General features: G+C 39.4%; 1 protein-coding gene across 1 annotated transcript in view; it reads left to right on the plus strand.

Annotated features, from left to right (window-relative positions):
* The window catches only part of prom1a (prominin 1a), a gene marked incomplete at both ends in the record, with an annotated part of 88595 nt that overhangs the window by 37307 nt on the left and 26486 nt on the right, over positions 1-24802 (plus strand). Inside the window, one exon of the mRNA XM_083891762.1 lies at positions 6600-6805. Within this exon, the coding sequence (XP_083747888.1) occupies positions 6600-6805 (206 nt within the window). The remainder of the gene's footprint in view (positions 1-6599; positions 6806-24802) is intronic.

The following is a 24802-nucleotide window of genomic DNA, read 5'->3' on the forward strand; positions in this document are numbered from 1 at the left end:
ACGCACGTTTTCAGGTTGTTTACGTTTCCTGAAGAAAGGGTTTTTCAAGGATTCTTGGTAACACAACCATTTTGATCCAGAGAACCCTTTAAAACCCCTTCCCCGAATAACGGGTTTTGAAGGGGTTCTTGGTGGAACCCTCCAAAAAGGTTTTTATAAAGGTTCTACCTGCCTTTATAAAAAGGTTCTACCTGGAGCCAAAAAGGGTTCTCCTATGAGGACAAGCCGAAGAACCTTATATGGTTCTACTTAGCACTTTTATTTCTAAGAGTGTAGGGGTAGGCGTAAAAATTAAAAAAATGTGATTTGGAGTTTACATAAACAGTTGTGCAGCCCTCTGACTTCCACTGAACCTTTGTTATCCAACTCACAACTACATTAAAATACCACCTTTGACCTTAGAGTCCAAACTGTAGCTCCTGTGCTTTGTATTCGATGTCTTTTCCCAGTTCAGTCCCTTTGTAACAACAACTCAACGTACAGCAGCCGCACTCTCAAAACTCCCCTGCTCTTTGAGGTGTGTAAACTGTAATGACTTGTAGTGATGTTGGTGAACATGGTCACTGTTCAGTTCACAGCTGGTCATTTCTGGCCATTGATTTTGCTTTTTCAGCTGTTTTTTCTTCCCCTGTATCTCCCACAACCACAGCAGATAACAGCCACGTTTACACAGACACACAATGCTCATATTTTGTTGTCAGAAACGCTTTCTACAACCTTAAATCTACACATAAGCTGAGTGAATACAGTATGCAACAACACCACAGCGTCATAAACGCCTCAAACTAATAATCGTCGACACAAATCCTCCCCGTGTCGCCGTGCATCCCGCTGCCTTTTTATCACGTTAATAAGTCGGAGCAATTACTTCTCCAGTTTCTCCAGAAATATTTGATTTCACTGTCATAAAACCGAGCTGAGAGGAGAAAAAAAAGGTCTGCTAACCTGATTCTGCACTAGAGCTTTTTTAAAACTGCATAAGATTTATGACTCTGGCTGGTTTATCAAAGCAACTAAATCCCAGAAGTGACTCTGGGAAACTTTTCTTCAGGGAACAAAAAAAGGAAAACAGGCCCTGTACCTGCGCGATGTGCCACTTAAGCACAGAAGAGAAATGTTATCCGGTATTATTAAGGTTGGAGCTGCTACCGTTGTGTTATAAAAAAAAAAAGTTATAATCCAGTGTACTTTCAAGCAACTTTGAATCACATCATTAATTTACTCGCAGTGGCTCTCATATCACAGGTAGATCAGACCTTTATTTTTTAGTGTGGAAGTAACTAGAGTGCTTCCTCAGCAACACTCATGGAAACACTCAAAATTAGTGGGAGGACGGCAAGAGGAAGTGCTTCTACCTGCAGCTGCTGACATCGCAGTTGTACCTCTTCTCCAGTACCTGATGGTCTTCTGTAGGTTTATTTTCAGCAGTCAAACAAACAGGAAGAGACACTTTGGTAGCTTCTTCAAATCTCCTTATTCCTCGGACACATGATACCTGTTTTCTAGAACCCATGTTGTCTGTCATAGTTGTAGTCACTGACCAGAAAACGTCAAACCAGATGTCAGTCCGCTGATAAATAATAGACGAGCTGCTCAGAGTGTCAGACCAAAATATGGCGGACGTCTACTAACGTCGGATTTTCACTGGGCACATACGTGCCGCGGTCGCTGTTGCAAATACCTTCCATTCTAATCAATCTGAGCAGCGTCCCAGAAGCGGCTCTCCAAGCCAAGCCCTATTTTTGCCGTTGCTGCTGCTGAATCGCGTACATTTCAACGGAGCAGATCGCACCAGACAAGAAGTCCGACACAGAATCAAAGCAAAACACATCCGCCTCCCTTTCAAAATAAAACACAATACGCAGGTCATATAGCCTGTCACAACTTCACATCAACATTACGTCGTGACCGGTGCCACCAGGTCAACAGTCAAATAATCAGAGGGTCATAATGTACGACGAGAGACTAATTGTTGAAGTGGAGAAACAAAATAAAATAATTTATGACACCAGATCAACTGTTCTTCCATGTCGGAGAATGAAAAGAAGCTGTGTTGTTGTATATGTTTCCTTTATACACACAGTCTATCGCGGGATTTCGCGAACTCACGTCCATTATCGCGTGATCTTCCGTGAATACTGCTCTGGCTCCCAAGGCACCGCGCTGCTGCCGTAACACGCCCGGTGGGGATTGCCGATGGGCAGAGATCGAAGCAGAACCATGCCGCTGACGTGCCGCAGTAGAAATCCGCCGTCAGCGACATAGTCATCCCTCTGCTAAAACAGCATATCAGCCATTTAGCCAGCCCTATGCATCCTTGACTCTGCCTTTGAGCAACATTCTGAACAGTTCATCAAGAACTGTTTCTTCCATCCCCGTAATATCTCTAAATTGAAACCCCCTCGTGTTTTCGGTTGAATTGGAGATGATTGGAACTAACAAACGGTGCATATCATGCCTGTTTTAGCCGTCCTACACTGTGAACAGGGAATTTTAGAATTCATTTTAAAATCTTGACCCTAACTTTTAGAGCGTTGCATGGTCCATACATCTCTGACCTGCTACAGCTTCATTCCCCCAGCCCGGTCAGATGTTACTTCTAGTTCCAAAGAGCCATCTTAAGATGCAAGGTGATCACTCCTTAGACTGTGGAACGCTCTCCCTTGTTTCCCTTGCTGCTTAGACACTGTTGTCACTTTGAAAAAGCAGTTAAATGCTTTCTTCGAAAAAATTATGTCTATAGCATATACAGTCTTACTGTGTCATCATTTTGCTCAAGGACACTTACGGCCGCCACCGTGTTGTTGATGGACTCTGACTTCTGAAGCTCCATCAAATGCCCGCCTTCCCCACTTAGAGACATGCTGCCAACACATCATTCATTGGTTATTGGTGGAAGGTCACCTTCTTCTTTCAGGGCAATTGTTCAAGATAAAGCTCTGGTTCCAAAAATAGTCTGAGCTGCGGGCCATTGAAGAGCAGTGGGTACATTTTTGACCTTCTTTTGTGAAGATTCGCCCCATAACAAGCAGAGCCAAGCAGTGTTTAGACTGTTGAGGTACACACACACACACACACACACACACACACACACACACTCAGGTGCTCAGTGTGTTTGGTTTTTTTTTTTAACCCTCAGGAGATACTGGATACTGAAATGTCAGGAATTACCCCCAAAGTGTCCGGGCAGATGGGATTTCTTTTGTGGGTGGAAACACACACTGATACATTTCATATATTGTGCTGATGGAGGGAGAATGAAGTGGTTGTGGCATGAATCCAAACAGGAGAGGTAACGGCTATCTCAGTGACATCCAATCTGTAGGGAGGAGAATTTGTATGTCAGGTGCTCTTCAAAAACGGGAGAAACACAATGCTGGTAATGACTCAATCATGTTAGAAAGAGGTCATAAAGACCCTTATTTTTCAGCTGATTTAACCATTAGAATAATGGCGTCGTAAGTGCAGGGTGTTTGGATAACCTTCTTGGACCATTCACATCTCCTGCAGTACATTTTTAAAACATCTTTACAAGATGCGAGTGTCATTTCTGCTGCGAAAATATGACCAAATGCCAAAATAATCATGGATGTTAGCACAAAAGGTGCCTTTTCCGCATTTCTTGATTGATTAATAAAGTGTCGAAGAGAATTGGGCAGCGTTTGACAGCACCTGGTAGCCCATAGCAGTGCGTCCCAGTGGTTTAGTCCATGTGTTCTCCCTCTTTGTTGTCTCACCCTGTCACCGTCACTGAGTCGTGACATAACCCTAACCACCACCTTTTAGATTAGACTCACTGCTGAGGGTTGCCAAGTGTTCATCAAGATTTTTCAAAATGGACCAGAGAAGGTTTCAGTTCTCTTTGGCCAAGTGAAAAAAAGCTGCAGGTCCCTGGAGAAGGCAGATCCACTGACCTACGAGGGAGATTGAGATTAGTGCGAGTCAGCCGGGAGAGCAGTCGGTCCGTACACTCAGCCGCTCCACTTTGATCCTTTTATAATGAGAAGCTATAGAGCTTCATCGTGACAACTTACCTACAAACGCCCCCATTCACTGTTGCCAATTTCCAGTTCAGACGATGGGGAGATTAAGCAGCAGCGCTGTGGTACATGACAAGAAGACGTATGGGGAAGCTGAACCTGCCTAACTCTGTCATTTTAGCAGTCACCTTTAAAGATTTTAAATATTTAATCAAATTATACAGACGTTGTAATGAGAAATGCAATTTCATAGGCGAGTTGTCGACGGTCACACAACTCAGCAAAGTTGTCAGCGTCACTTCACTCACCTCGGACTTTACTTTTGCTCAGGCTATGTCCACATTACTGCACTTTTCCATTTAAGAAATGTACATATTCTGCTGTATTTTACAGCTCTGTCTGGATTTAAAAAACTCTTTAAACAAATCTTTAAACACACTCACTTTCAGTGTCACTCACTATTTGTACATTATGTTAGGGGAAAAAACAAATGATTTTCTTAGTCCGACTTAAACCGGACTTTTAAAATACATATCAACGCGTTAGTCTGACTGATACATTTGACACATAACGATTGATGATTGATTTACAATCAATTGGATCCAAACTGGCCTGAAAATAGCACAGAAGAAGAAGATGAAAACTGCGAGAAAAACATTGTTAAATCCAGTTTTACTCCATTTTTGGACCAATGAGGAGACCAAATGTAGGCTCTGTCGGCTTAAAGGTGTTAAATAGTTTGAAGTTAATGGATAGTAGAAAGTAGGGTTGCAACGATTATTTGATTAATCTGTTTGTTTTCTGATTTTTCAGCTTCTAAAATGTGCATGTTTTCCAGTTCCTTCATCATTAAATCATTAAAACCAAATAACTGTTGGTTTGTGGACAAAACAAGACTTTCATCATGTCTAGGTTTGGGAAGCACCAAACCAACATTTTTCAACGTTTTCTGACGTTTTACAGACCAAACAAGTACTTGATAAATCGTGAAAATAATCGACAGATTAATAGATTATTAACCCTGACCCTAACCATTGCCCAAGTAAAAAGACTCAATGTGGTACCAACTAGTCGCTAGCTTAAGTTGTTTTGGTCTGTGACGTAATAGATCAACTAGAAAATGCCTAATACTAACTTTTTCGGACTTTTCACTAAGTTGTTTCTTTTAGCTAGTGTTTATTGGGTCTGATTTTATGGATGTGATCTGAGCTGTAACGCTCCTGTGGAGTCAGATGTAGTCGGAACGTTCTAAGAAATTCCAAGATACCGTATGTTTGCATCTCCAATTTCTCAAATGGAACGCGGTAAACTCGGGGGTGACATCACCTTCTAGTTCTGTCTTCCGAGATCGAATGCTTATGGAAGTCAGCGTTAATCTCAGTAGCATCCACTGTAGCCACAGTATTAACTCTATCACCTGCCTTCACTCATTAACGGCTTAACCAATTAGTTTTGCCCTTGTCTGCATGTGAAATCAAATTTAACAGCCACACCTGCTATAAACTAATGCAGTTTCTAATACAAGGTAAAAATCCTCACTTTTATAGTTTCAAAGTTATGTTGTGAAGAAGCATTTTCTTCGTCAAGAGTTGTATGACCTTCATTAAAGTAAAGTGTTGTAACCTCTGTGAAGGTGAGGACGTACGGCTGTTACATTAGAGTGCATCCATTTGCACTGGCCGTCCGTAGCACTTCATAATTCTTCAGTGTAACGTTGATGCCACTAAAATTTCACAGAAAACTTCCTGTGCCAAGAGATACTTTAACCTGTTTTGTTTCCCTCTGTCTTCCCCCCTGACTTCATTACCAGCTGAGGAGATCACCTCATATTTGTGAAACGGGCAGACACTTTCTTTTCTGGCGATTAAATTATTTTGTTAAAAATGAAGGATGGAATTCATGTTATCATCTCACCACCCCCGGGGGCTTATTTGTCTCCTTTATTTCCAGAAAATTCAGGATTTCATAACTCGGTGCCAGTTTAAAGTGCTTCTCACATGGATTGGTGCTGCAGTGCACGATCCGCCTCGTAGTCCGTTCCCAGGGAAGCAGGTTTTTCATTGTTCTGCTTCATTAGAGAAGGAGAAACTGCATAGATGGCTCAATCTGACTCCGATATTGTTGTTATTCTTTACCTGGCATGTTGAAATTGAAAGGAAATGTCTGTAAAAAACTATTTTTAAAACAGAAATTGCGCACAACCAGCACTCATCGTATTATATCCTGTGCAACAATGTGGTTAAAGAGTCGATTATTGAATTTGAGAACGGGAAAGAAAGGATTCTCCCACAGTGATTAGTGTTATATTGTTGTTTTTCTATAAATCCCTTTTGGATAAAGAATAAAGAGAGAATTTTTCGGCAGTGGGATCCAGATATTTTTAGATGTGTTGATCCTAAACCTCCTAGTGTGTGTCTTCCCTTCTTCTTTTCTGTTATGTTGCTGTTAATCTATCCTTTTCTTCTCTCCTTCACTCCCTCGATCCAATCGTGTTTTCTTTCACCTCCCTCCCTTTATTTTCCACCTCTTTCTTATCATCTCATTCTCTTGCTTGTCACCTTCTTAATCCTCATCTGATTTTTTTTTCTTTTCTTCCTCCCTCCCACCCACTGACCCCAGGTCATCTACTACGAGATAGGCTTCCTGGTGTGTGCGACTGTGGGCCTGCTGTTCACCGTCCTCGTGCCGATCGTTGGCCTCTTCTTCTGCATGTGCCGCTGCTGCGACAACTGCGGCGGCGAGATGCACCAGCGCCAGAGGAAGAACGCGGACTGTCGGCGCGGCCTGCTGGGAACGCTGCTCTTCTCCACGTCGCTGGTCATCACGTGAGTGTGACACCGTTAGCTAAGTGCTACATTTGAGTAGAGCTAAGTGACAGAGTGTTAACATGCTAACTGGAGACTAATAAGTCTAGATAGCAAAATAGTGAACTGTTTTGTCTTCCTAGACTTATTAGTATCTGCCGTTTGAAGCAGGCGTCTTTCATAAATGTGACGAGCAACGACTTATAATCGTGATAAGAGTGCTAATTTCAAGTCGAGCTAAGTGACAGAGCGTTAATATGCTAGCAGCATACTATAATAAGTCCATAAAGGCAAAAAAGTGAACTGTTTTTCCGCTGACGTTTGAAGCAGACATCTTTTAGACGGACAATTAAAAATGTGACTCAACGACTTAATGCTACATTTGAGTCGAGCTTTGTGACAGTACGCTAACGTGCTAACAGATAATTAGCCCAGTGAAACAAAATGGCAGAGTATAGGTTTTCAATCACGTTTTGATACTGAAGTTTTGACCCTTTTTGTTTTAGAATGATGTTTATAATCATGATTAAAGTGTTAATTTGGAGTTGAGCTAGGTGACAGAGTGTTAGCATGCTAACATGATACTATTGAATCTAGAAATACAAAATAGGACAATAAAAACGTGACTAGCAATGACTTAGTGCTACATTTGAGGTAGGCTAAGTGACAGTGCGCTAACATTGTAAATAGCTCATAATAAGTCTAGATAAACAAAATTAAGTTTTGATGAAGTAGGGTTTTGACTTTTTTGTAGAATGACAGTTAATTTTCTGACTAGCCACAGCCATTAGCTAACATGCTATATCACAGATAATAGGCCTAGTGAAACAAAATGGCGTATCTATAGGTTCTCAATCACCTTTTGATACTGACGTTTTGACCTTTCTTTAGAATGATGTTTATAATCGTGATAAAAGTGCTAATTTTGTGACAGAGCGTGCACATGCTAACACGTGCACATGCATGCATAGGCAAAAATGTGAGGAAATCAGCTCACATGATGGCGTATGCAAATATGTAAACACTGCTTCTCTTCTCTGCTGTAACATGTTCATCCAATGTGTCCTTTCCATGCACATACACGCACAAATGTTGGTCATCAGCCTCATCATCCCCATCCCCCCATGCTGTTTGCTATATATAGTAAAGACCTACTGAAGATGTGGCAGCATCCTTCATATTCAGGCTCAGTGGAAGCATTTGTCATCATAATTTGCACGGAATTCACGCTACAGCTTAATATACTCCAGAGAATATAATGATCATCATTATTATATTAGCATACTATATATATTTGCTAAAAAATAACCAAGTGACAGCTCGAAAATACATGATATGAATCATAATTATAGGAAGTTTACATGGTGGAGGCGTTTTTTCTGGAAAGTTCCGTCTTCACCTTATTATTGTGCTCGGCTTTTTTTTGTATAATACATCCTTCACCAGCCTCCTGAGTTTATTATAATAATGTTCCAGCTGTCATTTCCCCAATTTAAATGCACCCATGACAGTTTGGCTGATGACTGTATCCAATGGGAAATGCAGCAGCAGAATTAGCAGCCAGTATTATCTATCATTAACTGTTGCAATATAGGGATTTTTAAGTATATATAATATGGCTGAACTGTTTGCTTGGTCATTAATGTGCATGTGGCTTTAGTTGGTGTAGCTTCCAGTATTGATCTTGATTGATTCTCTTGTGTCAGAAAGGTCAGAAACCTTGTTTTTGTTTGTGTGGTCCTGCGTCTTGACTGGGTCGTCTAGTCTGTGTTTTCTCAGGATTAAAACATTGAAATTCGGATCACAAATGTTGTGTCCGTGGTCTTTAAAATGTTTTTGAAAATCAAGTTTTGCAGTCTGTTATGGCTCCAACTTTGTGATAAGTATTTAGATAGTTAGATTGCATTTAACTCATTTTGCAGAGGTTTGATAATTTGATTGGTGTGTAGTTTTGGAAAAGGCTAGAAACTTAAGTACAATATCAGTATCACAGGATTTGATCATTTGATATTTGCAATATTGTGGTAATATACAGTAGCTAATGAATTCCATTGGTGAATGAGAAGCACTCTGGCTTCAAGAAACATTAGCTTTTGTCTCTTTGTTTGACTGAGTATGTTTTCTTGATGCGTCATATAGATGTGGGTGATATGTGCAAAAAACAATATCTTGATATTTTGAGGGGATTTTGATAACAATTATTAGTCGATATCCTTCAAAATTGTGATTTTAATTGCTCACTAAAATAGCTCACTTAAATGTGACATTCAAGTACAAATTCAAAGGCTTATAAGTGAACTACAGTGTAGAAACATTGAACTCTGGGTAAACATTCAGATGCTCCACTGTTCAGGTAAATTGTACAACAAACACACAAAAGCAAATACTAATAAAAAAGAAAAAAAAACTATTTAAAGATAGTTTCGGTGGCTGGCGTCTCCCTATTAGCATAACCACACACGGCTAACCTGTGTGGCAAGGAGGATGCTAGCAAGAGGTCATGTGATCACGTAGGCCCTCTAGTGGTCATGTGACACTCATTTTTTTCAGAATTTTTGTGGGTATTTTTAATACTCAATAATGACAATTAGCATATCTAACAAGAATAATGATATTATCTTACATGATAGACTTGAACAGTTTGCATGTGTGGATCATTTGTGTTTAAGCGCTCAGGTTCTGTGAGTAAATGCAGATCACTCACCTCAGGCTAATGATAGAGCAAACAAACACACAACACTACACTTTCAGTCCGGGAGACTTGTTTTACGGATAAGTGTGATGTATGGTTTGGTGGGTGAGTGTATGGCTGTATATATAGATGGATGTTAGTAGTCTTTTTCTGTACATGCAAAGGGACTAAACTATAAACTAAATAAATTCTAGGACTGAACAATTTGGGACAAAATTATTATCATTATTATTATTATTGAGAATTTTTTATTTATTTATTTATTTATTTATTTTCTTGATTAAGTTCAGTTTAAAATTCATGCTGCTGTTCTTTTATACCAGGGATGGGCAACATCTTTTCCAGAGGGCCACCCTGACATTTAAATGATCAAGTAAAGGGCCACAAATAGAAAAAAAAAGAGCCTAATAAGCATTAACTTTATATGTTACATGCATAGCATTTACATTTTAAAAGTAAAAATTTAATAAAACAATTTGTTTCCTGCAACTATTTCAAAATAAAAGTCTCTGTGTTTTGAAAGTTCAATGTAAAGGTGCAAAACTGATGTTGTTTCTCATCTTAGCTCCGATTGTGTCAGTATCACAACGTTGATCTGTCACTTGAGCTGAGCAAGAGTCAACTTGAGGTGACCTGTGAGGACGCTGCGGGCCGGATAAATGTGGTTTGTGGGCCAGATGTGGCCCTCGGTCCTTATGTTGTCCATGTGTGTTCTATACTCTTAATTACAGAATTATAATTTACATTTAATTCACATAAAACAAACAATAAATATGCACTTGAAAATGACGAGTTTGTCAGCCCTGTTTAAGATAAGATAAGATAAGATAAGATAAGATAGTCCTTTATTAGTCCCCCAGTGGGGAAATTTCCAAGTCGTCTGTCATATAAAGCGGGTGCAAAACGTTTTCCCTGGATTTCACCAAAATGACATGTTTATCCTACGACATGCTTTTCATTTTCTTAACATGCTGTTGCACAACCGGCCCGGAAATTGAGGAACAGTTTTGATGAGAAGGATGAGATTTGGCTCCAAATGCAAAATCAAAGATGAAGGAAAACAATGAAAAACGAAGCAGGAACAGGCTGGAAATCTGTTGAACATTCTTCCGTATGAGCTGACATTAAATCTTCATCTGTATCTCTGTGGAATAATCTCACTGAAAATGAACAACAGGAAACACAATCCACTCTCTGTTTCGCAGTCTCGGTAGGAGAAGAAACAGTAGCCGCGGGGAATGTAGCCACATCACGAACAGCTCAGGAGGACGTTCTCATCTTGTACTTGACTGAAGGGATGCGCGAATCTATTTAGTTTGATGTTCTTTGACTTTCTGTCCTCATTGGAATGAAGCCCGGATATTAGAAATTCCACAGCAATATCCTAGCAGCAGTTTGAGAGCATCCTCTGAGCTCTTATTAAATCTCCCAAGCTACCAGGCAGAGATGCTGCACAGGCTCTAATGAAGCAATTACAGGAGGGAGAAGGATGAGTACCCGAGCTCCGAGTCCACACTGCTTTTTACTGCCACTAAAGAAAAGCTAAAAGCCAGACCCAGAGAAGCGACAGGGGTGAATTATTTTCCAAGATGTGTTAAAATTGGATTAAGTGGGGAAAAAAAAAGAAAAAAGAAAACAACAGGACATACAGGTGAAAGGGTGAGGACAATAAAACTGCAGGAGATGAGATGAAAACATGAACCCAGAACAAACTAAGTGGTTCCTACAAATGCTGTGTTCCCTTTACACTGAAACTCACAACTGGGAGTTGGAATCACACATAATATCTGGATTTACAGTTGATTTGTTTTTGTTTTTTAGAATGCTACATGACCTTCCGACTACAAATGGAACGCTCCACACGGCTGGTCATTAGAGCCTTTTCCACCAATATTTCCAGGAACTTTTATTACAAGGAACCTATTTACCGTGGAATATGTTCTGGTTTCTTTGCTATAAGAAATATATCATTAAAACTGAATCATTTTGTTTTTTGGACGAGACATTTTTAGTCCTGGATTAATCAAGATAATAACCAAAAGATTCATCATTTATGAAAACAAGAGTTAGTTTCTGCCCTTGATTACGTGACTAGGGTTAATTTTAAAGAACATTTTAACAAAGGTAAAGTGTGGCAAAGTGTGGGATCAATAAAGTCAAATCTAATCCAAACTCTTTATCTTTGTCACTTTTTTTGACATTTTTTAATAAGATTTGTCAATTGCTCAGTTTAGAGTTCCTGCTTATCTAAAAAGTCCCTAATTACAAGTAGATTTCTTTGGGGGAACGTTTGCGGTTGAGGGAAAGTTTTTCTCTGGGTAATTTTGGTGGAAACGCGCTGAGGTTTTTCAAAAAAATCCCAGGTAAATGAGAAATGGAAAAGTTGCTATTGATATTTGTGTTTGTAGAGTAACAATCTATGAAGTGAAGCCAGTGTTGTTTTGTGTTTTAATAAGCAAGACAGTAATATAGTTTTAATAAAAAGAAGAAGAGTCGTAGGTGAATTATATAAAAGCAAATGCTCTTGCTTTCCATTTCCCTGTGAACTAAGATAGACGGGAAAAACTGTGATACTTCCTCTCGATGCAGTATTTTTCCCACACCTTTTCCAAATCAAAGGACAAAACTGACTCCGTGTCCTTCAGAAGAGGGAAACCTGAAGTGCACTTTGTCGTTAAAAGGTTCAAGAGTTTACTTGAGCTGTCCTTTTCTTACAGTGGATGTCAATTTTCCTTCAAAAGTGCCTTTTAAAAGTTATTTTAGACCCTGGTGCGGCGTGGACTTATCTGCTCTGCCAGAAATGTCACATGGGCCTGTCACTGTGGTATTAAAGGTGTTTTCTGATTTTGCACGATATGACAAATGCAATGTAGTCGTGAAATGTAGGATGTAGGATACTCACTACACTTCTTAATTAAATTAAATAAAACACTGCTAATTTAAGTGCACAAAATCAATTGACCCTTTAATTACAGTCTCCTTACTTTATATCGATTGATCCTGAGAGCCATTTCCCATAAAAGTCCCAAATACATGACCATTACTGACAGAAACGTGCTCGTGTAAAGGATAAACCTTCTCTTTTAATTCATGCGCACACACGTGAGTGTATGTCCAAGACTGTCAGGACTCGTTTTTGTTTTGTTCTTGTTGTTATTCTGCTGGATGTAAGATTATTTAAATATGCCGTGTCCTTCATCGTCCTTCGTCAGGCTTCCATTTTATTCTGCGGTAAAACTTTTCGTGGCCACTTTTCTGCCTTGACAGTGATGAATGAATGACATGCTGTGCGTGGTGCGATAATGTCACCGGATGTGATATGTTTCTAAAATTAAAGTGTAAAAAAAAAAGGTTTTAATTTAAAACAACACAATTTGCATTTCACACTGAAGCACACTGCCTTCACTGAATATTCAGCACAGGTAGTGAACTGAAAAAATAATATGATGAAGGAAATATTAGGCCATTATCACACATATTATTGTTCACTGCAGATGCATAATTACATCCACCAGGGTATCAGGTTAGAATCAGTGCCAGCGAGGTTTATAATTACACTTTTTTCACAACAGAATCAGAGCAGGACAGGATTGATTGCAACCAACGTGAAGGAGACAGAACGGGTAAAAAAGGGGCCGTGTGTGAAAGGGGAAATCTGAGGATAGGAATAAGATAAGATGATAAATAAAACGTTCCCCTGGTGCATCACCTTCCACTGTGAAGGTGATGTTCGGTCACGTCCCAGGGGAACGCTACCAAAAACCTGTGGCTGTTAGTGTGAATGCTGACAATGCCACCCACTGCTGCTCAGGCTGCAAATGTTGCCCATTAAGAAAATCACACTCATCTTTGTCTTGTATGTTGAAATCATCAAATTAAGCTGATACTCACACACCTTTACCAGGTCAAAGCAGGCGAATGGAGATTGAAGTCTTTAATTGTGAATCTCTCTGGCGTTTTAAGACTTGATTTGTTTTCCGAGCTCAGAGTGTGGCCACATGCTGGGAGGAGACGCATGAAACATGTCGGCAGATTCTTATTCAAGCAGCAGACAATTAAAGTCAGGGCAAGATGAAGTGGAATCTGTGTAATGATGATGTTGTAGTAATAATGAATGTAGGGAAGAAAAAAAATGCTGTTGAGATGATGTTTTATTTGCAATCTACACCAAAACTCGTTGTCCTTTGTTAGTTAAAATGTCTGTTGTGTTTTTTTTTAGTAGGATTAGTGCTCATGTGGCCTTTGCAGCAAGAAGATCAGGGTTTGATCCCCGGTTGGAACAGGGGCCTTTCTGCATGTTTGCATGTTCTCTCCCTCTGTGTGTGTGGGTTTTCTCCTGGTTCTCCAACTTCCTCCCACAGTCCAAACAAATATGGGGATTAGGTCAATTGGACACTCTAAATTGACCGTAGGAGTGGATTTCTCTCTTTACTCTTCGTCTGAGAGCTTGTGGTCATGTGCTTGAGTAAGCATGTGGCATCAATACAATTACTCTATTTTCCTCAGAGCTAAAATCAAATATATCGTCCCGAGAAATATGGAATACTATTTTAAGATAATTTCCACTTATTAAAGACATCAAAAATACAGAGGTTTAGGAAATATGTGACAGGTTTTATGTTTTATTAAATCATTACATTATTAACTTAAAATACTACATATGCATATATCGTATGATAAAAATCATGTAAGTGAAGGAGTTCGTACTGTACGTGTCTGTGTAGTACACTGTCGCTCCAGTAAATTGTAAAATTAAAGTGGACCAGCAATGAAAATTTGTTTTCATGCATTATTTGGGTCTCTTTTATTAATAATTCAGAGTAATTCTTTTAGTAATACACTGTATCTTGTCACGTTAATATAGAAAATGAAATATTGCGTGTCTTGCGCAACATAAGAAGTTATTTTTTAAGTATCAAAAGTAATTTTCTGACAGTCTTTAGCCATGGTGGCTCAGTGGTAAAGGTGAGTTGTCTTGTGGGTTAAATTCCTGGCTCTGTTAGTCTATACAGTATGTGTCCTTGAGCAAGACACTTGGAAGTACGAGTAACAAAAACAGTTAGAATAAATGTAGTGGAGTAAAAGTACAAGTTGCTAGAACTATAAACAAAGTAAAGTACAGATACGTGAATTTTGTATTAAAGTACGGCAATTAAGTGTTTGTACTTTGTTATATTACAACACCCTTTATTTCCAAATGTCAACTTACGTTTAAGTTATCGCCATTTTGATCCTCGAGCGCAGCAGATGTTTTTGAATCCGTACAAGATGTGAAGACAGTGAACCTGTGTGTAAGGTAAGGTTTAAACTGATATATATATACAGTATGTATATAAATATATATATATATATATGTATATATATATATATATATATATATATATATATATATATATATATATATATATATATACTGATATATAAATATGTAAGAGCCTCTATGGTCTGTACAGTTTAATAGAATAGCCATCTATTGTTCGCCAGTTCATTTTACCGACTACATTTATGAACGTCTCCATCAGTTACTGGTCTCGTCGGTGCAGAGAGAACATGACAGAGGCAGTACCATGAGAATAACGCTGACACAGCACACACACACACACACACACACACACACACACACACACACACACACACACACACACACACACACACACACACACACACACACACACACACAGAACAACAGCTCAGTCTGAGCCGCGGGCAAAACAAGTGCGTGAGACACAGAAGCAGCTTCTGTACACAATCTAACAATCTCCATCCTCTTCTGTCACTTCTGCCGTCACGCAGAAATGATGCTGTTATCAGGCCGTATCTTGAAATTGACTTCAAGACGTCATTATTTTAGACAAACAGACTGAGTAAAACATCAATTATGAATAATTTACAGACAATGATAAACAAATAAACCTCTGAAAGGCTTCAGAAACAAAAGGTAGCCAAATGATCCATTTTTTGACGTCATAAGTGCATTAGAATATTAATACATTTAATACACAACATGTTTTCTTCATAATCATTCAATCAGATTCAAATTTAAATCTGCCGACCTCAAGGGCGAGAAGTGAAGGATTTGCATTTACAAATATCTTTTCTGTCACTTTTAAAAACATCCATCAATGTTCAAGGTTTTTCCCTTTTCTTTTTCATTGTGGTGGAGATATTTTTTTCTGCAGGCTTTTATGGGCATAAAAACAGGAAAGGAAAGAAACTGAATAATAAACAGTACTAATAAAAAATAGGGCCCTCGCTTCCCCATGCAAGCGTGCAAATCGCCCAAATTGTCGCCAAAGTTGACACCAAAATGCAAAATGGCCAACTTCCTGTTGAGTTGAGGCCACGGTTACGGTTGACTTTTTTGTTCGTCTTGGTCTATAACATCCTGCCACCAAGTTTCAGGAAATTCGGTGGAACTTGGTGTATTCCGAAGTTATTAGGGCACTTCCTGTTCTGTGGCGATTGGTAGAAATTGCCCAAAACACCGATGATGGCTGCCGTGGTTACACCGTTTTGAATCAGCTAATCCTTTTGACAGCTTTTCATCGTTGATGTGTCAATAACAAGTTGGTGTGTGTGGTTTTTTTTTGGTTTGTTTTTTAAATGTCAATACGACAAACGCGTTCGTACGAGTTTGCTCATTTACGCAGGGTGCAAATCAGCTAAATGGACGGCACAAATCAAAATGGCCGACTTCCTGTTGAGTTGAGGCTACGGTTACGATTGACTTTTTTGTTGGTCTTGGTCTATAATGTCCTCCCACCAAGTTTCGAGAAATTCAGTGGAACTCAATTTTGCCTCTTTGAGCAATACATGGGTTTTTAGTTTTAAAGTTTAGAGTTTTTATGCACATTAACCCCCAAAAAATGACCGGAAAACCAGATATATAATAATAATCTGAAGGATAACAATAACTGTGAGTGTCTGCATGATATACATATGCTGTACACCCACATCATAGCATATATATATTATATAAATGAGTCTTTATTTTGGTTCCCATTATACGTTTATGTCAGTTTGTGTTAACTGACCTGAGCGGACGATGACTCTCTGTCTTTGAAACACGATGGACGCTTGTTTAACTTTGCAGCTTTACACAAACCACCGCCAAGTTAATTAAGTGGAGAGCTCCATCACAGATTCTCTGTACATCCCATATTTTATCACGTCTCCTGTAGAGACATCACTTTCACTAATTGTTCCCATTCTCCCTCATCGCTGGTTTTAAAGCCAGAATCCACTATTTGATTATTTTCTGTAGTTCTGAGTGAAATATAAACAACTGCTCCGTACAGTTGAAACATACTCATGTTTTGTTATGTTTTATGTCTCGGTCAGGACCTTCTTGTTTTTTTTCTGGATTTATTGGGACACATTTGTGTTGCAGCAGTGATGATAAGGCACAAACTGTAATATATAGAGAGGAGGAGAAAGACATGAATAAGGCAAAGCCGCAGGTCTCAGTGATGTGGTTTTTACGGCTCAGAGATGTTCACTGTCATCGGCTCCGAGGATTTACGAGCCCAAATAGCAGCGTTTCCGCGCCGATGGAGCCCTTTTTCTTGGTTTTTGTACATCAGTGGCTATGATTTAACCTTGTATGTGAAGGTCAGAAATGCATCGGGTTCAATTCAATTCCAATAAAGGTAATGTGCGATGACTTAAATAGACAAATACATACTTATTGATTTATTTGTATAGCTTTAATACAATTTCAATTGAATATAGATGAAAGAAAATACAGTTTGTAAAAATGTAAAAGAAAAATTACATACATCCTTATTTATCTACAGTGTTCATTGTATAATGATAATTGTAAACATCCAAAAAAGAAACTAACAATAAGACAAATATTTATATACAAACCGATTTTTATTCTATAAATTGGTCGACTTTGCTCCAGTGATTTAAAAAACTTTACTTTTGATCAGTCTCACTGAGAAACTCTGATTTCTCCTCTTTGTAGATTCTGTGGAAATCCTTTTTTTTTTCTTCTGTCTTCTCCATGCCCACGCAGACACGGTTGAACCTCACTCTTGTTGTTTTCCTGCTGCAGCTTCTTTGGATCTTTGCGTCAACGTGTCCGATATTATAGTGAAGTATATGTCGGCTGCGTCGGCTCTGAAACATGTTTTACATCACAATCGGGGAAAAAAGAAAATGTGTTTGAGGCAGCAGGGGGGGAGACGGAGAACGGTGAACTTCACAGCTCATTTGTTGCTTTCCATTACTCTGCGAGGAAGCAGGGTGTTGTTTTTGTGCCTGAGTGTGTGTGTGTGTGTGTGTGTGTGTGTGTGTGTGTTTTGACTATTAACTTTTGGAGGTTATTGGTCAAAGATGTAGAAGTCAAAAAATTAATAAATAAAATCGGACTGAATCGGGATGACACGATACAAGTTTTTCCTGTCCAATACCAATACGGAGATCACAAACACGAAACTTTTTAGCCACATTTGTGCCATTTCAATCTATTTTAAAGACATAATTCTCAAACTGAGTTCCAAATATTCTTCTGCCATAATGCAGAAATAAACATCTGACAACATGACTCAGCTAAAATGCTGGTACTGATTTTTTACACTCTGTGCAGAGTGAAGCATGCGATCTATAGTATCATATCAGCTTATCCCTAAGCCTGAAACTTATGTTGATCAGAAATTGATTATCGATCAAATGATGATAAGTGGCATCATGAATAAGTGTCCAAAAAAGTCAAATAAATCACGTCCTGCATAGTTTTAGAAATTAAACTTTAGAGCTATGTCAGCGAGACGAGGGCACATTTATTGGGATTATGCAGATGACATCAAATTAAAATGTATAATTATTCATAAACACTATATATGATATATAAGAAAACAGAACAAAGAAAAATACCATGTTTTGATTAAGACATGATAATTGTGCACCCATATAGGCTATATAGTTTTTTTTTGTAATTAAATGTGTGTTTACTTTCTTTTTCAGAAAGCTAACCTGTTAAGTTTACCTCATCACAGCTGGTGAGTGCAGTCATTGTGAGCACAGATGCTGCAGGAGACTGAGGGCTAAATTAAAGCCATCACTCTCGCCTTGTGTTTTTTGCTCCTTGCTAATCTCACTTAATGGGCAAAGATCTGTGCTGTTCTAACCAATCACTGTCCATGAAAAAGCATGTGTCCCTGAGAACTGACTTTTAGTGCTGACACCAAAGAAACCTTTAAGTCTGTAAAGTCAGGAGCTTAATAATTTAAAATGCAAATCAAAGGTTGACTGGTCAAGGCTTAATAAAGTGCAGGTGGTTGTTATGGAAACTGTCCTTACAACATGTGCTTTATGCAAGCAAATTACAAGAGTTCTGGCCAAAATCTGCTACATGACAATGGAAGTGTAAAATCTAGACAATAAAATAAGTGAGTAAAAAAAAAAATCACTGGATGAGTAAAATAGGATTCTGCTTCACCTGCATAGACACACAGGACTGTAATCCCATAATAGCATGGCGTTTAGACGGGGGTGTTTCAAGGGACAATCTTGACTACATTAAACCAGCCCAACTACAGACAGGTCTAACCAAAGCATCAGTGCTTCTGTGCTGCTCTGATTATGGAGTTCAGAGTTCTTGCAAAGGTCTGGATTAACAGTCGAACGAAACTGGATTTTTAAAGACTGATATTTTGAAGCATGAAGAAAGAAATACTCGTCAGAAAAATTTAACAAACCTTGGCACGTTTCCACCAAAATTACCCAGGGAAAAACTTACCCTCGACCCCAATCTTTCACCCAAACGAGGAACTACTTGCCACTGGGGACTTTTCAGATTACCAGGAACTCTAGAGGGGTGGAACACATTTTGCAGCTGAGTAAACCAGAGAGGCTGCAATCCACCTTGTTTAATGGACTGTTTGCAGAAGTAATAAAACACATGAGTTTCCTGAAATGCATCATCATCTGCAGAGGTACTGACATTTCTGAGGGTCACTGAATGCACCTCGAAGCATTTCTGCGAAACTTAACGCGCCTTTTCTGTTATTTATCGCACATTTCCTGCAAAAGAGGCCCTTTCATAAAGCAATGGAGACTCATAGTCAATAGCAGCATCTGTGGCTGTGGATCCTCCACGTGGAGCAGTGATCTGTGTCTCCACGCGACAGGCAGAGTTAGATCGGCCATCGGCCTTTATCGGAGCCAGGGTCTGCATATGCCGATAGGTTGTGAAATGTCCTATTGGAGACGATTAATCAGTCGACCTCCACTGTGGACTAAAGCTGTTCTCGCTTGCTGCCGTCTGAGCTCAGGACCTCAGGCAACTGCCTGCTTTTCCTGCTAGTTGGAAATGCCCCTGATTTCAGATTTTCCTTCTTTTATCTTTCACTCCTTCCCTGTTTTTTTTTTTTTTTTTAAATAACAGTGACCTTCTGCGGCTGTTTGCGCAACCCTGAACCCTACGGGCTGTTTGGCTCATAGTGTAGCATTCATATCATTTCTGGACTGTTTACTTTGTATATAATGGTCTGTTGTGTCACACTTAGCTTATACATCATCCTTATGAGGCCGGGATGGAAAAAGGAAAAACAAATTCAGCACAGTCTTCTTCACAGGGTTGTCAGACCCAGAGTAAAAAGGCCCTGGAGTCAGAAAGCTTAAGTATTCATTGTCTGGTTGAATCCTTGTTAAGACGCAGTGCTACACTTGGAAGCTGGGCTCAGACGGTGACCTGGCCAATGCCGGAAAACAAAATTAAACAGTGGATAAAAGGAATTTAAGAATAGCTACTCGAGGGGGAAAGTGAAAAGAAAACAGGCCAGGCAGAGGTTTCGCTGAATAAAATGAATAAAAAACACATAATATGAATGTACAAGCATGAGTTTTATATTTACAGTGTAAGTAAGGATACACAAGTAACCACGGTAACGACTGTAATCATTCTCCGACATAGAGACAGGATAATAGAAGTCCAGTTCCAGCAGTGTCAAAGCAGGGATGGGCTGAAAGACGACTGTCCCAGCCTGGCTACTACAATCACACTGAATGAAAGCCATTGTTGGGAGTTTGTAAAAAGCTATGGAGGCACCAGACCATGTAACACTCACTACCCAGCCCCCAGTAGTGGCCTAGATTCTGGGGCGCTTGCATTACTTTGATGCTGTTTGCGGGGTTTTCCACCCTAAAGGGAGAGTTTCATGTGTCATTTGGCTCTTGCTCAAACCATAATTACGGCTCTTTTTTACAAAGTTGTTGGAGGTGAACTGTCCTCCTGCCGCGTTTTAATTGTCTCCCGTGGTCAATTATAGGGCGGCTATATGGCCGTTAGCCATGACAGTTTGCGCTAAAGGTCAGGTCATCACTTAAAGAGCTGCTGATGTGGCTACTGATTGGTCTCAACCTTTCCATGTCGAGCCTTGACGAAATGTGATGGTGTCATTTGAAACTGTGCAAATAAAATTCAAGGTAAAAGGCTGATTGAATTTGGTTGAACTTGGAACAGTAAATCTTTGTTAAGTACATAGTTAAAGTCATACATGACACTTTTAAAGACCAGTGGCCTTTTAAAGAAGCTGATGCTACCTGAAAATTACTACCCAGTGTTTTGGAGACGAGGATGATTCAGCAAATCAAAAGCGTAAAGAGAGTGTGAAGCTAAACTAGCAAATGTTTGCTAGTTCAGGCTTCTCGTATGTGAGGATTCAACGTGTACTTTAGTCGGAAAATGAATATGTTTGGGTTTTGGATGGTTGAATTTTTTGTTTAACGATTTCAAAGTTGTTGACGTTGCTTTTTTTTTGTTAAAACGCTGCTGTCAGTGGTATTGTCTTGGCTAACTTCCTGTCTGTTGCTGCTGTTAGCGTACCCACTCAACATGGGTGGGGTCGTCGTAGCATGGCTACATGAAACCTCCGTGATCGTGTTTTAAACACGACACAAACAAGTGACGTATCAAGCAATTGTTTTCGGTGTAACTGTAACTGAATCATTAGAATCAGTTAATTAAAAAGAGTAGCTCAGTAGTCGCAGAAATACAACTGAACAGGTTGTAATTCGCCTCACGATTTTCCTTGTTAAATGTTGGAGATTAACGCATGTTTTCAGGATTTTTTTAAGTACTTTTAAAGGCACCATATGTAAGAATGTGGCCAAAAACTGTTACTACACTCAAATTCAAAATAACAAGGTTCTCAAAGACTCTACTGACTACAATGATTGGTAGACAGCGGTAGGTAGCGCCACATGCCAAAACATGATTTGCGGTCTGCAAAAGATTATTATTTTTTTAATATTTTGGCTTTTTGTTGTTGGTGAGTTCAGTTTGTTAAATGAATATTATTCCTGAGTCTCTGTGACATATTAGGAGGATTTAGTGGCCAGTTGCTTTAGATTTATTACATAATTCATCTTTAACTGATCTACAGTTCGGCATTGTTCGGTTTGATTCTTGTGTCGGACGTCGCGCTCATGGCTCTGCCAGTGATGACACTCTCTGTCCAATCAGTGGCCGGCAGTCTGACGACGTTGCATTTTAATATCGCCTCAGCTCGCTTGCAACCTCGCCAGAGCAAGTACTAATATCACTACTGGAAAAGCACAGAAACGAGGCGAGCCGAGTCGTGCTAGAACTGTATAATAGAAAAGTTCCATAAGAAATTTCAGAATATAGAGTAAAAGTATTTCATTGACTGCAGTTTTTTAGTATGTGTAGTGTATTTTTACCATTTAATACAAAGACAAAGGAAACAAATAAATGTATCAGGATGACAAGAGAAATTGTGTTAAGTTAAAGCCCAGGGTTTAAAAGGAGCTTTTTCATAAATCACAAATCACTTTTTTCCACTTTTTCCAGGAAAACACTGACAGGTTTTGTTTCAATTATTTTATGCCTGAACCTCACACTCTAACTTAAATCCTCTCTTCTCTGCTTTTATGCAAAATTCATGAGACTTTTCCCCCCCGCATACAATACTCTAGTGGGTTTTATGATGTTGCCTTAAAAGTATTTATTTATATTTAATTGAATGGAATATTGAAGACACCATTAAATGTTATATAGAGTGAAGGTGGTATTTTGGTCATGATTAGACCACAGGGGGATTCAGTCCTGGATTCAAACTCTGCAACATCACTTATTTCTTCTCTGACATCCATCTCTTTTCTATCTTCCCCCTCAAATTTTGTTTCATCACGTGTCAGGTAGCAAAACTCAAAGTTGGTGAAGGTGGGTGAGGTTTTTTTTTCGTACCCGGGCAGGTCGCTGGAAACCGGTTGGCGTGTTTCCCTGAAAGAGTCTTTGTTGTGCTGCAGATTCCTGTGACCTTGTGGGACACCAGCGGGGAGAGGCAGCGAGCGAGAGACAATGAATAATAAGGGGAGGTGAAGGAGAGAGGGCAGAGAGGGTGCCGGAGGAAAGTGAGAATAAACTGTGAGATGTTGAAACAAGGTAAGCCTGAGGGTGCAAGAATGAGAGATGAAGGTGTAGCAGAAGAGAAAGAGAGACAGAAGAAAACATGGACTTTTAGTGATAAAGACACATGACCAGGGACATGGCGTGAAAAGGCAGAGAAACTGTTGGACAAAAGGCTTTTGTTGTCAAAGTGGCCATTTTGAATCTTCCCCTGGTTCCGGATGGCTCCACTTCACTGTGTCCCAGCCTAGTTGTTTGGCCTAGTTTCTCATCAATGTCTCTGCATAAGCGATGACAGCGTTTACTCACACACTCACTACTTATGGCCAACGTCATCACACCCCAACCCCCCCCCCCCGAGACCAGACCAGACACAGCACGAGCAGTTTCTCTCTCAAGGGCAAGGCTGAGAAGTATTTGCCCTTTAAAGGACCCACAGTGGTGAAAACACACTTTTTTTTTACGCCAAAGTGCATTCACTTAGTTAACATACAGTCTGTGCCAAAGCATTTTCTGGCTGGGACTGTTATTCAGCTCAGCTCAGCTCAGCTGTTGTTTACCTGACATTGATTATGTTTAATGAGCCATTCCAATTAAGTTTCCTCACGTTCCTTACTGGCTATCAACCAATTTATTTTTTGGTTTAAAATGTAAATGACCCCCCAGAAGACGTTATTACCCAATCCTAATGACAAAAAGTGGTTCTATGCTTAAACTGTGTTATAAATGAGTCATTATAATAATTACAATTGCATACATTCACACCAATTACAACACAATTACAACAAATCATTACGACACCATTTTCAGCAGGCAAAGTCTTTGTTTATTCAGTATTATTTTAAGACATAACTGCTGATAACCTGTGTGTTATGAAAGGCTCACATCTGCTGAAAAACTTCTCCCAAGTAGGGACATTAGATATAATCTGATTTAATATCCTTACTTGGCTTGTAAAGGAAATTAACCCTACTTTTTGTCTGACAAGTCTTTCAGAGAACCTGGAAAAATGGTGTGAAAAATCAGTCAAAATGCACAACATTTGGTGATTTGTTTGTTGTTGATGTTATTGCTATGCCTCTGTCAAGCAAAACTATCAGACCTGACTGACTAACGAAAGTATTTATCCGGGTTCTACTGCAGACATGCAGATGTCACTGTCTGATTATACGCCGAGTCACAGCAGTTTAATTCATCTTCATTGATCGAGTCACTTTACATCATTGACACAGACGCTTGTGTCTCTGAAGTCTTTCCAGTAATGAGATTTCCCCGCGTGCCGACTTCTTTTCCACCATCCACAGCCCGGTCGATCCTCACCACAGCATACGGCACAAACATACAGTACAGTACATGCACGCACGCGTTTATTAGCGAGCAGAAATTCAGCTGGGATGTGAGTGAGTCATGGAAACGGCGAAATATTATGGGCTGTCTTTCCCCCTTGATGTTACCCGGGCTAATTAAGCCTCGCACCGAGCAACTCAGGTCTGTTTGAAGTGTGTGTGTTTGTGTGTGTGAGAGAGAGACTCGCTCAATTTGAATGTGTTTACATGTTAGATTGTACAGATTGTACTTTAATGTAGCCACACCTGTGTTTCCTGCTGTGTGTTCATTTCTAATTTGCTTTTCCTTTATTCCTGCATGTCCATCTCGACACAAATAAGTTATGAAGCATAAAGTAGTAAGTGTAAATGATCAGCATCTCTGCAACAGATGTGTTGCTATGAAACACAGTGACTTATCAGTCCGATACTGGTCAAAATCATTGGATCAGATAATGTAAAAAGACTATATTACACTATATATTACTACACTCTTAGAAATAAGGGTTCCAAAAGGGTCCTTCTGCAAGGGCTGAGGTTCTACCTGGAACCATTTGCTTCTGAAAAAATGGTTTTTCAAGGCTTCTTGGTAACACTAATGGTTCCAGTTAGAACCATTTTGA

Source organism: Microchirus variegatus (genome assembly GCF_963457635.1).
Source record: "Microchirus variegatus genome assembly, chromosome: 6".
Taxonomy (NCBI): domain Eukaryota; kingdom Metazoa; phylum Chordata; class Actinopteri; order Pleuronectiformes; family Soleidae; genus Microchirus; species Microchirus variegatus.